We start from the raw sequence: 15494 nt of genomic DNA on the forward strand, positions 1-15494 counted from the left end.
CAGCAGGTCCAGGGAAGTGATTCTGCCCCTGTACTCAGCTCTGGTGAGGCCACACCTCGAGTCCTGTGTCCAGTTCTGGGCCCCTCAGTTTAGGAAGGATATCAAGGTCCTGGAGCGGGTCCAAAGGAGGGCAACCAGGCTGGTGAAAGGACTCGAGCACAGATCCTATGAGGTGAGGCTGAAGAAACTGGGACTGTTCAGCCTGGAGAAGAGGAGACTCCGAGGAGACCTCATCACTCTCTACAACTCCCTGAAAGGAGGTTGTAGCCAGGTGGGGGTTGGTCTCTTTTCCCAGGCAACTCTCAGCAAGACAAGAGGGCATGGTCTCAAGTTGTGCTGGGGGAGGTTTAGGTTGGACATTAGAAAGAATTTCTTTACGGAGAGGGTGATCAGCCATTGGAATGGGCTAGCCAGGGAAGTAGTGGATTCTCCGTCCCTGGGGATATTTAAAAAGAGACTGGATGTGGCACTCAGTGCCATGGTCTGGTAACCGTGGTGGTAGTGAATCAAGGGTTGGACTTGATGATCTCAGAGGTCCCTTCCAACCCAGACAATTCTATAGTTCTATGAACAAGAACTGAACAGAATCTTGTCTGAATCTTTGAAAAATATATTTTGTCAACTATAACACAGTTTTTGTAAAATTACAGCAAAATGGTTACTATCAGTGAAGTAAGTCTTAACAGTAAAGCAAAGATCAGCTTTTTAAAAACTTTTTTAGTAAGGATGGGTCAGCTCTCTTGATGAGGACAGAGGTCACCAGTAGGTTGAAGTCAACATTACTAATAATTTTTGCATAAAATCTGCCTGCTGCTGTCCTTGTACAATCTAGTGCTGTTATCCTCTGTAGCATACACATCTTCAGACAAGATGCCATGTCATTAAGAGCATTTTTTTCCCCCTTCTTTGTTACTTTGCTTATATGTGCTGGTTGAAGAAAAAGCCATGATTTTCTCCTGTGAATCCTGGTCCTTTATTATGCCAGAGACCAAAATTTTTGGTCAACTTGGAAACTATTTCAAGTCACAGTCTCAGCTCTGAGCTTTTTCTTACTCATTACTGGGACCTCCTGGCTTTTCAGAATATACCATATTCTGGAGTGTCAGTGGATCACAAAATCTGTCTTACTCTTTAGAAAATGGGACGAATTTGCAATATAAATATACTTGCTAAAAGATGCTAACTTTGCCAAACAGTTTTTCTCAAAGTTTTTGTTGTTGTTTTTGTTGTTACAGATGTTCATCTGTTTAGCAATTCCTAAATCTGCTTTTCTTTCTACATGTAAAGAATGATCCGTGGAAAAAGAATCCTCCATGAATAACAGGTTATTGTATTAAACTCTCTACAGCTCCCCAGGAAACATTTATAATAGGAAATCCGGAATAACACCCTTCAAGTCTAAAGCAAGAATTGTATCAAATTCTACTCCCACAGAGCTCATAGAAACTCCAGTGTGATTTTGATTCTTGTTATTTTGTGGAACTTTTTAATAATTTTTCTTTAAAAAAAATCTCAAGAGTGTACTCTTGTATGTAATAGTGATTGCTTTTATTCTTGCTTCTCAGGTGGAAAAATTTACTCAGTATGTGTGACTCAGGAGTCCACAGAAACCTATCATCAGACATAAATGTTAAGAGCATTGCTGTTGAACATAGCAGTTTTTTTATATTAGTTTAATTGCATAGCATGCTTATTTTTATCACTAAACAGGAAGTCCCACAGGTGTTTCTGTATTTTGGGTTCATCTACCTTTAGGTGTTTCCAATTTAACCCTAATGGTACAGTTAATGCCTCACACAAGATTATAGGTATTTTGGGCAAGAATTGGTGAAAATGAGACAAAATCCTTGTTCTGCCGCTTGTACCAATCTACATCTGGAATACCTTTTTATACATGAACAGGGGGAAATCGAGGACTGGAGGGAGAGCTGCAATTGCGTGAGGTAGCTACTTTTGTGCCTCATTAAAAATTATGGCGGAGAGCACTGGAGCCCAGATGCGAGCCGCAGCGTTAAGCGGCACAGGCGGATGTTGTCAGGATGCCCACATGTAAAGCGTGTTTTAAAACCGTAAAGTGTAAAATGAATGCAGGCGGCTTTACCCGTTTGATGGGCTCTGGGAAGGGAAGTGTGCGCGGGGCCGAAACCCGTTCTGTAGGTGGGGGCCATGGCAGTGGTACCTTGGAAGGTCTCCCTCTCGCCATGGAGAGGCTGGGAGCTGCCATGCTGGCTGAGGGCAGCAGCTCCCGAATCCCTTTCCACCAGTAAGGGCTTTCACTATTTCCAAATCTCATCACACCCGTGCCCGGTTCAGATCCGAACCGTCACCACGCCGGGGAGGAAAAAGGCCGCTGCAAAGACTGCAAACACAGAGCTCCTCGGAAACCAGCAGGTAATTTGAAGAAGATCCAAACGCCGCCTTTTCCCCAGTTTCCTATGAGGCACTGTCTTCCCGCAGCCCGTGCTTGGCTCAGGGCGTGAAAGGGCTGCGGGGGGAGTGGGGGAAGGAGGGAACCAGACACGACCGCTGTAGAGCTGCCACCGTGGCACCGCCGCCACGCAGGGACTGCAGCTCCCGGCCTGCACCGCGCCGGGCCGGGCGGGAGGGCGAGCTCCCAGCTGCGGCCGTACCGCGGGCTCCACCTTCAGCTCAAACGCCAGGCCGACCGCGGACCTGCGCCGAAGAGCGCTGCCGCTTGCCTTGACTCCCCTCTCCCTTTCCTCAATTCCTTCCCTCTGCTCCGCCCCGAGGAGGAGACTCAAGGTGAGCATGCCGCCCCCGCGGCCTTCGGGCTGGGGACGGCTCCTTGCCTCCGCCCCGGGCTGCGAGGGCCCCGCTGCACCCCTGTGTGGTCCTCCCCCCGGGCAGCAGGAGGGGCGGGGACGGTTTGGGAGGGTTGGGGAGGTCAACGCCCCCGGCGCGCGCTCGAGAGTTGCGGGCGGAGGCGGAGAAAGCGCGGCCCTGGCCGGAGGAGGTTGGTGGGAGGTCGGGTCTCCCTTCCCTCCCCCAAGAAAGCGAGGGGGAGGAAAAGCGGAAAGGTTTGCCGAGAGGGGAGTAGGGGTTGCCCTCGGGGGTGGGGGATGGGGTTGTATCCTGACGGCTGAGGCAACTGAGAGTAGCTGCCTGGGCGGCGGGGAGGCCCGGCTTGCTGTTGTATTCCGACTGACATTTGGTGCAGACCTAAAGCTGCGTGCCGTGAGCTGGTCAGCGGCAGCGCCGTTTGGAGGCCCTAGTTGGTTCTGAAAGAAGAGAAGGGCTGCAGAGGGTAGAGGTGGCACAAGCAGCGTGTGATGTGAGGCGACCTAGAAATGAGCTTGTTACTCCAAAGGTACCCTGACTTTGTTTGGCTAGGGGCTCTAGGGTTGTCACCCCGCCTGCAGGTTTTGGGGTTTTTTTCTTCAAAGTCACAACTCTGAAGTATCCGCATTGGCTCTTTTGCACTAAAACACAAATAGTACGTTATGGTGTGGGAAGTAGGCCTTATCTTAACCTCGCCACCCCCCCTAAGGGTCTTTCACTCTTCTCACTGAGAGCAGTAATGTCACCATGATTTTTTTTCCTTTGTCACAAAGAGCAGCAAGGGTAGACAGGTGCATTTTAAAGACGTTTTCTCCCTATAAGAAATGCCAGTTTAGGCTTGCTAGTGGAAGTAGACACATGGGTTTAGTTTCTGTTAAAGAAAAGGACTGGATGTTCGAGGCCCTGTCATAGAATACCAAAATTGATGTGCCATTCTATGAGGTGATGGTGTCCTTGTATGAGTAACACTTTGTGCTCTTCTGATTGTCACTCATCAAAAAGGGTAGTGTAGGACAAAAGGTAGGGTGGCAGGATTTAGAATTTGGACTTTTTTTTTTTTTACTGATATATAGAAGGGCTTCTGTGTGTATGAGAGTAACTAAATAGAGCTAAAGGGGGAAACAGGAGAGTAACGTGCAGAAGAAGTTGGAAACAGTAAGGGGAAGATATGAAGAGAAATGCATAGTATTGTCTAATCAGAAAGAAAAATAAAGAACAAAACCACTTTTGCACAAATAATGAAACTTGTTGCCTTGGGATGTTATGGAGGCAAAGTTTAATTGAGTTCAAAAAGGATTTATGTAAATGTATGCTCATTAGCTCATTATTATTGCTTGGATTCTGCCTTTGGCTCCTCAGGAAATCCCAAAACAGCTGATTGGTTTCTGGAGGCTGCAGAATGCAAGATCATTCTACAGAAATTCTTTCTTGTTACACTCTTTCCTAAACATCTTTTCTAGCTAATTCACAATCAGTTCACATTTCAAAAAGCTTTTTTTAATTTTTTTTTTCCTTCCCTATGGCTAGTGGTAAATCATGTATGTATTGTAGCTTTGTATTAAACAAGTGTGAATACAATAGTATCAAATCATGCTCAGTAATGTTTGCAATCTGGATACCCTAGACAGATACTTAGGACAGGGTGAGTGAGGCCTGGAGATTACAAGAACAGTGCTTACAAGATTAGTGGGACTATAACTAGTGCATTGCCTTTGTTTAAACAGCTGAATGATACATCATGGTCTTTGGATACTCATCAACTAGAATTGAAAGACTAGATTACATGCATGATTTTTTCATTCATTCAGAAATTGTTAAGCATTGACTTGTATTTGTAGAAGTGTTGTCTAATTTAGTTCAAGTATTTATTTTTTGGAAAAGAAAAACTTAACACATACCTAATTCTATAATCTGATATTGCAAAGTGCTACAGATTAGTAAGGGCTGTGCTATTGACAAGAGCAGTGGTTATTCTCTGCCATACTGGACATGAAATTCATAGTTTATTTGCAATTTTTAAATTATTTTTAAAGATGGGAAAGGTTTGTGCCATTTTTGGAGGATCCCGAGGAATAGGAAAAGCTGTTGCAGAACTACTGGCAGAGAGAGGCTGCCGCCTGGTGATTATTGCTAGAAATCTAGAAGGAGCCCAGAGCACTGCATGTAATCTTGGTGGTATGTATGCTGCTATGCATTACTTTCTTCACTGTCCAGTGATTAGATACAAGTAGTAAGTCATAAAATAAACCTCACTGTTTACCTAGATGAAAATGAAAGTAAAGGCTGAGAAATTTGAAACAATAGCTGTGTCAGTACAATTTTCAAAATACTCTCTGGGAAAGTTAAGTATGTTACAGTTCATAAGGATAGAATAGCCAAGGTGAAAGGAATTGTTCAAGGTCACAGCAGGGAGATGGTCTGAATTGCATCACTCATGGCTCCTAATCAAGCCAGAACTCAGACCAGTCTGGTCATGGTGGTCTGTCATGGTGAACTTCTGTTTTTAAAAGGCTAAAAATAAACTAACAAATTGTCACTGAACAAATGAGTACAGTACTTGGAAAAATGTTCTTAATTAATTATCTGAAGATTAAATGGGTTCCTCCATTTACAGTTAGGTCATCATTTGTTTTAACAACTGACTTGATGAATCCAGCAGGTTTATGAATGGTATACCATATTTTACTGTTATAATGATCATCCTTTATTTCAATACAGCAGGACATCTGGCACTTAGCTGTGATGTATCCAGTGAAAAAGAAGTCCAGAATACTTTTGAGGAGATACAGAGGCATTTAGGTCCCATTAACTATCTGGTTAATGCAGCTGGGATCAACAGGTTAGTTATTCATTACAAGACTCTTTGTAACTCTAGATGACAGCACCTTCATGTAAGCTGTGAAGGGCCTTTGTGTTTAGTAAGAATATTGTTAATGAGTACAGCTGAGAACAGTATTAAGTGCTGATCAGAACTGTGTTCCTGATGTGAAGGAAAAATCCTAATAGGGGATATAGATTTCACTGTAGTTTCTGTATGCTGAGTTTATGAGTTCCAGCTCCTCTTTCTTCCACTTCTTCCTGCTGAAATGGTTAAAACAATGTTTGATACCTATCTGCAAAGAAGGCTTTTGTGGCAATCTGTAAAGACTGACGCCATAGGGTCTTTAAGCATCAGTGATTTATTTATGGGACATATCTACTTTTATACTCTCATTATCTGTCCATGTGTACAGACACATTTTATGATTGTTTATTATGAACTGTTCAAGTTTCTGAAACCCCAAGCCAACAGGTTGTGACAGTTTGTCCGCGTGCTTAGGGTAGGTTAAAAGTTTCTGCTGATTCTCTTACTTACAATGTATCAAACCACTTTCTCTTCTCTGCTTTGCTAACTATGCCTCAAGATTGAAGATGCTGCTCCAGATTGAACTGCATGCCTGCAGGCTTTGTTGCCAGAATAGTTTTTTGTTGTTATATGTCATCTTTGCAATATCACAGTTTTGCTAGACATGCTAGGATAAATAGAACCATACAAATTCTGTTAATATTCTGTTCATCAGTGGTTTTATTATGAGTAAATATTATCACTGGGATTATTCAGCAAGTTCTTTGGGTTTTTTTTTGTTTTGTTTTGTTTTGTTTTTCAGGGATGGCTTGTTACTGAGAGCCAAGACTGAAGATATGATAGCCCAAATTCACACTAACCTTTTGGGAACAATGTTGACATGCAAAGCTGCTGTAAAAATCATGACACGACAACAGGGAGGTGCCATTGTCAATATTGGTAAATTACTTGTCTAATCCAGTGGGATCCTGTGTAATAATTTTCTGGAAAGGTTTAGCAGATGTAACATGTTGAAATGTTGCTTGTTACATTGAGCTTTTTTTGTTTTCCCCTCCCTTTTTTTTTTTTTCTTTGTATTCAGACCTTCTGTATTTAGCATTTCTTCATGAATGTTAATTCTTGTGTGTAACCTCAGGAACTTCTAAATGTAAAACCTGCTTGCTTACGTAATAAAAATTTCAGAGTTTGTATTTTATTGCAAAATTAATTTTGCCATTCTTTATCAGCTCTCTCAGCAGCTAAATCTACCAGATGCTAGTAAGTATCTAATAATCCAATAGATATGATCAGTTTCTTTTTATTTTCTTTGCAAAGGTATTTTTTACAAAGCTCTTGATTTTACTCTCCTGGTGTCTGTTGATTCTGCAAAAATCACAGATAATTGAGGGATTTACTTTCCCAGCAGAAGGCTGGGAAATACATTTAGTAATACACTTTAGATTCCTTTCATTGTTATCTCATTTTCTATTCCAAATTTAAAACTAGTATAAAGCTAGTACAACGTTTCAAATTAGTAATTTAATTTAAATTAGTAATTATTTTCTTTGGTGTTTACTTTAGGAAGTATTGTAGGACTTAAAGGCAACTCTGGTCAAAGTGTATACAGTGCTACCAAAGCAGGATTACTTGGATTTTCACGCTCTCTTGCTAAAGAAGTAGCAAAAAAGCAAATTCGAGTCAACGTGGTTGCTCCAGGTTAGTTTTTGGGAAATTTCTACATCTCTGATTGATCATCAAGACTGATGGATATTTCCTGTACTCTGAAAATAATTTCAGACAAATTGCAGTTACTTTCTTCAACTTTTGTAATGAAATATTTTAAAATATATATTTATTTTCAGTTTGAATTATGATACATTCTTTTATGTAACTTTCAGTCTTTTTAAGGGAACACTGAAAAATCAGGAAGTGTGTGCCTACTTATTCCTCTATCCAGTATTACATAATTATTTTCTTTTTTTCCTTTGTTCCTCCTTTAAAACCCACTGTCCTTAGAGATGGAAAGATCAGAATTAATTCTTTGCAGAGAGCTACCCTTATCTTGAAAATGCCTATTTGTTTTTAGAGAAGCATGAAAGACTACCAGAAGCTGGTATGAAAGCATCCCAGTGTGTCCCTGGTAGTGAAATGAGGGTCTGGAAAGAAAGTTCTGTAGGGACAAGGCTATGATTTCATAAGACAATCTAGTTTGAGCAAATCACTACCCTTAAGGAAAAATCTGTCTCTTCTAACTTTTCCACTCATAGCTGTGTACTCTGCTGCTCACCTTGTCCTAGGTCTAATGCCTTTCAAACCTCTACCTGAGCCAGTTTAGCTTGTGAATCAAGTGGGAAAAATACTTGTTATTGTTTAGTGAGTTGAACAGCTCTGTGACAGGTCCAGAAAGATCATAAAGGGGCAGAGTTGTACAGGAGAAAGTAAAACTGGGACTTTCCATTCTTGGTGGCAGCTAGAAATCAGGTAAGATCAGCTTTTTATGAAGCTGAAGCTTATGTGAAGAGAAATGCAGCAGGGGGAATGCTTGATCTCAAATTGTAAAGAAGTGTCCTTCCAAAATGCCAAGAAATATTCTTCAAATGAGTGCTATGTTAGAAATCATGCAAGTGGTGTTGTAAGTTCTAGAATATAATGGAAGCACTTGCAAGCTATAGGGTTTTCTTGGCAGAGATTTCATAATCATGTTTTTATTGAGAATATTTTGATGAAGTGACTGTCTTTTTTCTTTCAGGAAAATGATACTAAATACTAAATTGAGTCCCAAAATTATAAATTATAGCTTGCTTGGTTTTTTTTTGTTTTGTTTTGTTTTTTTGTGGTTTTTGGGTTTTTTTGTTTTGTTTTGTTTTTTAATGGACTACTATAGATCTCTGCATTTCTGCATTTTGATTATTACATCAGTGCTTCCAAAACTGGAAGATACTTTATTGGTTAGGTGAAAAATTGGGTTTGGCCATAAAATGATGTGGACTGACTTCTGAGATTTTGAAGAATGGTAGCTAGTGCTGAATCCTGGTAGCAGTTTTCACTTTGGAGGATTCCAGGGAAAATACAATAGAGGAATTTAGCTGAAGGCTAGTTAACTCTTCAAATATCTGTTCTCTCTTAGGCTTTATTCGCACAGACATGACTGCTCATTTGGAAGAAGATCAGTTGAAGAAATCAATTCTTCTTGGAAGATTTGGAGAGCCTCGTGAAGTTGCACAAGCTGTTGTCTTTCTTTTAGAGTCCCCTTATGTTACAGGGACTACTCTAATTGTTGATGGAGGCTTGCAGCTTATGACTTAAATGCTACCTCTAATAAGTACCTACTTAAATGGCATGATGGTAATTTATAAATATGTAATAATTAAAGGGAGAGAGGTAGAAGTCAGTTGAAGACTGATGTATGTAATTGACTTGATATTACTTGGTCAGAGGAGAAATTCAGCAGTGTTAATGCCAAGTGTTTATATTTAGCTACCTGAAAGAGTCCATTTTGGTCTTACAAAATCTGTGTATGTAACAATTTGAAAAAGATCTGGGTTTGGCATGTTGATAATTTGAAAGACCATGCTGATTCATTTTTAAAGCACTATTTTTATAATGTCATGTTTTCAAATTTGGGATATGGTGGAGATTTTATTCTAATTATCATGTTATACAAAAGTTACTAAAGCATAGAGGCATTTTTATTGGTTGGCAGGTATGATTGCATCAAGTTTTTCATGTAGGGTGAAGGTTGCAACGTATAATGTTTTATTATACAGAAAGTGTATAACAGCAAAGTGTTGTTATTATACAGAGTGGCAAGGAGTTTCCTTTGGGCTTGTTTGTTTCCACCTAATATTACAAAGCTAGGAGCTTCTAGATTTCCAGCATACCTGAATTGCATTTAGGAGATTTAATTATATGCAATGTGTTTTTTTAAGGACAAAACCTGCTCAGTTCCATTTTTGAACGTATGTGCAGTAACTCAACTAATGCAGTAGCACATGTGTGTATATCTTGAAGGACTTGATTGGTCATTGGAGTTGATGGCTCTGTAATATTCTGAGTTTTAGCTGCACATACACTGGTGAACAGGGCAGCTCCAGATCTTGCCACATGAAAGACTTTTCACTGACTCAGTAGATGTTTAGGAAACACTGATCAATGCCAGAGTGTGAAATCAAGTTGTTTTGCTTTATATGTTCTTGAATACTCAGTTCAACTATATTATGTAGATGCTCTTTAATATGTATGTATTGTCAATAAAATAGCAACTTGTTTTATTCAAAGTAGCTTTTGAAGCAGAGTAATTACTTAGCTGTAAATGATCCTGAGTGTTCCTCTCTTGCTGAAAAATTAACCATAATTCAACCCGAGACCTTGATCTATTGAGATCAAGTAATTTTTGGTAATTGATGTTCGTATCATCACTGAAGAAAACTATGAATGTGGTTTAGGACCAGCTCCAGTGTTCATTGCATCATGATCCAGATGGGGATTCATCCTTTAAAATTACTTCCCATCTTGGCACAAACCAAAGTACAGAAAGAAGAGATCTCACCGGTGATAACTTCAAGTCCTTAAAGTCTGAGCTTTTCTTCATTTGTGCAGCTGAGAAAGGTTGTCTTTGTGCCAGAAACCAGTGCATGTTCAAGCTTCTTCAGGTATGTAGTGAGAAATTGTAGTGAGACAGGACCAGGTGCCCTGAGTTACTGATGAGTGGGTGTGGGTTCACCTGTGTCTGGCCTCCCTCCTGAGCATGTGCAGGAGCACGGGGCCAATAAGAGAGCAGCTGACACCCACAGAGAGAGCTCTCACTCTTCAGTGAGCATGGAGAAGCCCACAGCTCGAGGAGCCCCAGGAGCAGGCAAGAAGGGGTAGATCCGGAGGCCACAGGAACAGCCCTAGGACATCGTCCAGGAATGGGCTAAACCCCGAGGCCTCAGGAGCAGCCCTAGGAGCAAGAAGGGCTCTTCCCGCTTCATCTGGTGGAGAATGCGGGCAACATAAAGAAGCAGCAGTGTGAGAAGCTGGCAACAGGAACATTATCCCCGATTTGAAAAAATGCCTGGGCTAACACTCTCCCTGAAAGGTATGACCAGCAAGCTCTTTGGTTTGGAAACCCCTGAACAGAGGGAAGCCAAGATAAGGATTCTCTCTTTGGAAGCCCCTGAGCAGAGGGAAATCCCATGAGGAAGGGTTAAATCCCGAGGCCCGTGAGGTAAGAAACCCCGGAACAGAGGGAAACCAAGCCAGAAGAGCAGATACAGGAGGGAGAATAATAACTAGAAGAACAACTTGCAGAGACTCTGTGAAAAGTGCCTGGTGCAACTTGCAGAGACTTTGTGAAATATGCCTAGGCTAAGCCCTTGAGCAGAGGGAAATCCCGTGAGGAAGGGTTGAATCCCGAGGCCCATGAGGAAAGAAACCCCGGAATAGAGGGCAAGTGCCTGGGACAATTTGCAGAGACTTTGTGAAGAGTGCTCAGACAGCTTGCGGAGACTTTGCCAGAAAGGGGCTGACATCGAGCGAATATATGGGTATGCTTAATTCCCCTTAAAGAAGGTTGAAAGAAAGAAGGTTGAGAATTCTCCCCAAAATACGTGTAAGGGTTGAGAATTCTCCCTAAAAATATATGTAAAATAAGTTATATGTTATATGTAAGTTATATGTTTAAATCTTGTAAGTTATATTTTTTTGTAAAAATCCTCTAACCTCTCGGCGCCTCCTCGATGCTCTTAGTTGAGTGTCCCGCGGGGCCCGAAGAAAAATCCTGTAAAAATCCTGTATGTCTATGTCTAAATCCTGTATAAGTGTGTTTTGTACTGCCCCTCGGCGCCCCCTTGATGCTCTTAGCTGAGTGTCCTGCGGGGCCCGAAGAAAAATCCTGTAAGTGTATTCTTGTGTATAAAAAATCGTGCTATGTAAATATGTAAATGTCTATGTAAATGTCTGTGTAAAAAAAAAAAAAAAAAAAAAAGGGGGAAATGTAGTGAGACAGGACCAGGTGCCCTGAGTTACTGATGAGTGGGTGTGGGTTCACCTGTGTCTGGCCTCCCTCCTGAGCATGTGCAGGAGCACGGGGCCAATAAGAGAGCAGCTGACACCCACAGAGAGAGCTCTCACTCTTCAGTGAGCATGGAGAAGCCCACAGCTCGAGGAGCCCCAGGAGCAGGCAAGAAGGGGTAGATCCCGAGGCCACAGGAACAGCCCTAGGACATCGTCCAGGAATGGGCTAAACCCCGAGGCCTCAGGAGCATCCCTAGGAGCAAGAAGGGCTCTTCCCGCTTCAAGAAATAGTACAAGTAATGATTGTATATTCAGGAGGATTTACCCTTGGTTCTGTTATCACATTGAAATATAAAACACCAGTAAAGCTAGTCCTTTCAGGAGTCCTTATCTTACTGTTAATCTCTTCGAAGAGAGGTGGTGTTACTTTCTGTGAAAAGTTGTGTCGTGTCTTTGCAACAAAAATAGAATTGCTAATTGTGTTTCTCTTTGATAGGAATAGGCTGGTGAGTAGGTGAATTTTTTCTGAGAGGGTTGAAGGTGAAGAAGGACAGCTGGTATTCTTGTTTTTACTAGGCAAGTAGTAATATGTCAGTAACTTTGCTGCTGCCCATACCTGTCCATAGCATTTTAGATGCAAAATCTGTGTGACATGCCTTGACCAGAAGCCAAACTTTAGAGACTGAAAAAATTTTCCTCTTATTGAGTTCTGACCCTACTTATTACCTCTGATATGAGGAGAGGCTGAGGAAGCTGAAATTGTTCAGCCTGAAGAGAAGACTCGAGGGGGGGAACCTTATAGCTGCCTTCCAGTGCCTGAAGAACACCTACAGGAAGGCTGGAGAGGGATTTTTTGCAAGACTATCCAGCAGCAGGACAAGGGTAAATGGTTTTAAACTGAAGGAGGAAGTTTAGAGTGGATCTTAGGAAGAAGTTCTTCAGTACGAGGGTGGTGAGACTCTGGAACAGATTGCCCAGAGAAGTTGTGGATGCCTCTTCCATGGAGGTGTTCAAGGCCATGTTGGATGAGGCTTTGAGCAACCTGGTCTAGATGAGAAGTGCCCCTGCCCACGGCAGGGAGGTTGGGGTAGATGACCTCTAAGGTCCCTTCCAACCTAAGCCATTCTATGTTTCTGTGATTCTCATTATCATCATCCCTTGTTTAGTTAGGTAAGGGAACTGTTTAAAAAGTTATTAGCAATAGCATTTTTGGTTTATATTTGTGATTAGCACCTGGAATAACACCCTCAGAATGTGAGCATGCCACTAAGGAATTGTTAAAAAGTGTTGCAATGCATACTGTGTTTTTATTACTGCTGTTGCTATAGGACTAGTCTGAAGTGTTGGTAGCCTTAAAGTTATATTTTCTAAATGCATCTTTTTCCCTTCAAAATAGTAGATTAGAACTGAGAACTACTTAAAAAACAGTCATCTGTTTCTGTGTTTACTGTGTACACCTACTCTAAGAAGTAATGTCTGTGTGTCAGACTGGGATTCTGTCTGGTCTTGTGTGATCTCTCAATCAATGGAAGTAAATACGTGCATGGGGTAGATATTGGATCAAGTGTGTTGTGGTGTCTCCTTAGAAGACTCTTGTACCTCAAGCAATTTGTGATTGGTGTGTTTAACACTTGTTAGCTCTGGTTGAGTGGATGGGGACAACCATCCACTGCCAACTGCTGGTGGCCACCAAGTCTCCACCGCCAGTTGCCCTCACCTGCCGTGCCATGTGCTTCTACACCGCTGACTTTGCACTGGGACAGCTCGAGGCGGGTGGCATATGGCTCTGTGCCACCCCTCCCTGCTGTGCATGCTTTTAACAATTTCTGGCAATTAGCTGTGCACAGAAAATTATTATTTGTCTGTAGTTCCCTGGATCCTTCCGGTATCTCTTTAAAAAAAACAGGTGATCTTTCCATCCACAAAACTTCCAAAAGCTTGTCTCTTTTGCCAGTTTTCAGTCAGTTGATAGTGAGGCAATTTTAACTCGGAAGTTTCACACTGCAGTTACTTGCTTTCCTTTAGGATTTGGAAGTGATAGCCCCCAGCCCTAGCTATTTGTCACTCTTTCTTCTATAACCTCTTCTAATGTTTTACTCTGAGGGATAAAACTTTCAATGAGTCATGTGTAGAGGTTCTGCTCAAGTTCTTGCATGGTACCAAAAACTGATTTAGGATTTTGTTCAGTTTGTGGATTTTTTTCCCTGAGCACTTTGCTTTTTATTTTGATCTTTTGCCTTGCCTTAGGCATTGTGCTTGTTCCTAAGCTGAAGGTTTCTTTGAACGTCTGTAAATTGATCCTGCACTCTGATCTTTCTAAGTTTTACATTCAGTGACAGATTCCATTTGACTGCTAAAACTAGACTGCTGGTTTTACAAAGGTTGATTTTGAAATTCTAGTAGCTCTTAATACATACCAGCTTCCCTCTCCCCACAAAAAATATTTAATTTGGTGTATGTATTTGAAGTCATCCTTCTGAAGTTTAGTGCATACAATCTTAGTGTTGTGAAACATTACATCTTGACTTTTTTTTTTAACTTGTCTTTTTTTGTTTCATTTTTCTATATTTCCTTATGTTACTCCTTTTTATGGAAGTCTGCGGTAGTGGACTGCTGTCTTTAGTAATAAACTTGGTGAGTATTCTTGCAGAAATAAAACTTACCACAACAAAGACAAACTTCAGCGGTAGCATTTTGACTCAGGTCTTGCAGGTTCCCTGGGACTACGGCTGGACTTACACATCCCTGATTGGCTACATGAAAAAAAAAAAATGTTAGGTTAAGGTTAAAAATGGTCTTGACACCTTCAGTGTGACTTTTATCTAACCTGTTTTTAATTGCTGTTGTCTGGTACAGATACATTCCTTGGATGCCATAGCTGCTGCCATCTTCCTAATTGTGCTGGTAATGATATTGTCTAACAATAGAGTTTACCTTATTAGACCTGGAAATTCAATTCATATTTGTTTTGATGAGTTAATATATTGATATGTAGCTTGATGACTTTCCTATGTGTTTTGTGTCAATATCTTGCTTATTTGTCTGGCTTCCATCATATTTCTTGTGTGCCTGTTATATCACTGTCCTTGGTTAAAAACAGATATTTGGGTTTTACATCTTGTGCTGTTAGCATTTATGCATAGCCGTACTTAAATATTTTGGGGGTTTTTGCATATGGGTGTTCTTGAGTAGGACTTTGTGCTTGACTGTCTTACTGGGATTTCTCAAGTGAATGTTGAAAACTTCAGTCCACTCTTTTACTAGATACACAAAGTTTTTTACTAGAAACACTTTCTTTTATGGTGACATGCATATAAAGTGTCCTGAGTGTGTGCTTAGTTACTGTGTTGGTGTGTGATATCCCACGAAGAGATTTCATTTTGACCTCCTGAGGGCAGTCTATCCTAAGACATTATTATACTGGAAATACTTGGTCAGTGTATCTATGCAGTTTCAGGGAAGTGGAGTTGCCTACCTAAATACAAACTTGATAGCTGGCATTGCTGTTCCTAGTTTTGTAAAATCCAAATCCATACACCCTGAGCTATTTGGAGACGCAAGCTGGAAAGGCTTTCAACACTGACTTCATTGAAATTTGGATAGAAAGTGAATATCTAAATCCCAGTCTTCAAAATATCTTTATTGAATTATTTTCTTCAGTTAAAACAGACATTGTAATGATTATCTATTGCTACTTGACAAATTTTTCTCCTTTGATGTGTTGCGAGGTGTGAGAGGTTGTAGTGCATGAAAGTGAAATATGTACTGCCTGTTGCAATTATGTAATCTTTTATTTTAAACATAATTTAGTTTAAGTAAAGCTAATAAAACCCAAACTTTTCAAGACCATGTACACCCACTTAATTCAGGTCAT

General features: G+C 41.0%; 1 protein-coding gene across 7 annotated transcripts; it reads left to right on the forward strand.

Moving 5' to 3' along the window:
• Positions 1-2583: 2583 nt before the first annotated feature.
• On the forward strand, positions 2584-10155 carry CBR4 (carbonyl reductase 4). Of its 7 annotated transcripts, none has more exons than XM_030450201.1 (6): positions 2584-2763; positions 4833-4974; positions 5518-5638; positions 6447-6583; positions 7205-7339; positions 8751-8957. In XM_030450201.1, exons 2-6 carry the CDS (start codon positions 4833-4835, stop codon positions 8927-8929), a joined length of 714 nt encoding a protein of 237 aa, XP_030306061.1. In that variant the 5' UTR covers positions 2584-2763; the 3' UTR covers positions 8930-8957. The 7 variants fall into 7 exon arrangements, with proteins under 7 accessions (XP_030306061.1, XP_030306059.1, XP_030306065.1 ...); XM_030450199.1 differs by lacking the exon at positions 2584-2763 and adding an exon at positions 2860-3038 and having other exon boundaries at positions 8751-10155; XM_030450205.1 differs by lacking the exon at positions 2584-2763 and adding an exon at positions 2860-3038 and having other exon boundaries at positions 5521-5638; positions 8751-10155.
• Positions 10156-15494: the final 5339 nt, after the last annotated feature.

The sequence above is a fragment of the Calypte anna genome, chromosome 4A, assembly GCF_003957555.1.
Source record: "Calypte anna isolate BGI_N300 chromosome 4A, bCalAnn1_v1.p, whole genome shotgun sequence".
NCBI lineage: Eukaryota > Metazoa > Chordata > Aves > Apodiformes > Trochilidae > Calypte > Calypte anna.

What these genes read in the sequence shown, in the direction of transcription:
- CBR4 (XM_030450201.1), top strand. Translation starts at nt 4,833, where the DNA reads ATGGGAAAGGTTTGTGCCATTTTTGGAGGATCCCGAGGAATAGGAAAA. An exon ending in CACTGCATGTAATCTTGGTG is followed by an intron (nt 4,975 to 5,517) that starts GTATGTATGCTG and finishes ATTTCAATACAG; the next exon opens with CAGGACATCTGGCACTTAGC. An exon ending in AGTCAACGTGGTTGCTCCAG is followed by an intron (nt 7,340 to 8,750) that starts GTTAGTTTTTGG and finishes GTTCTCTCTTAG; the next exon opens with GCTTTATTCGCACAGACATG.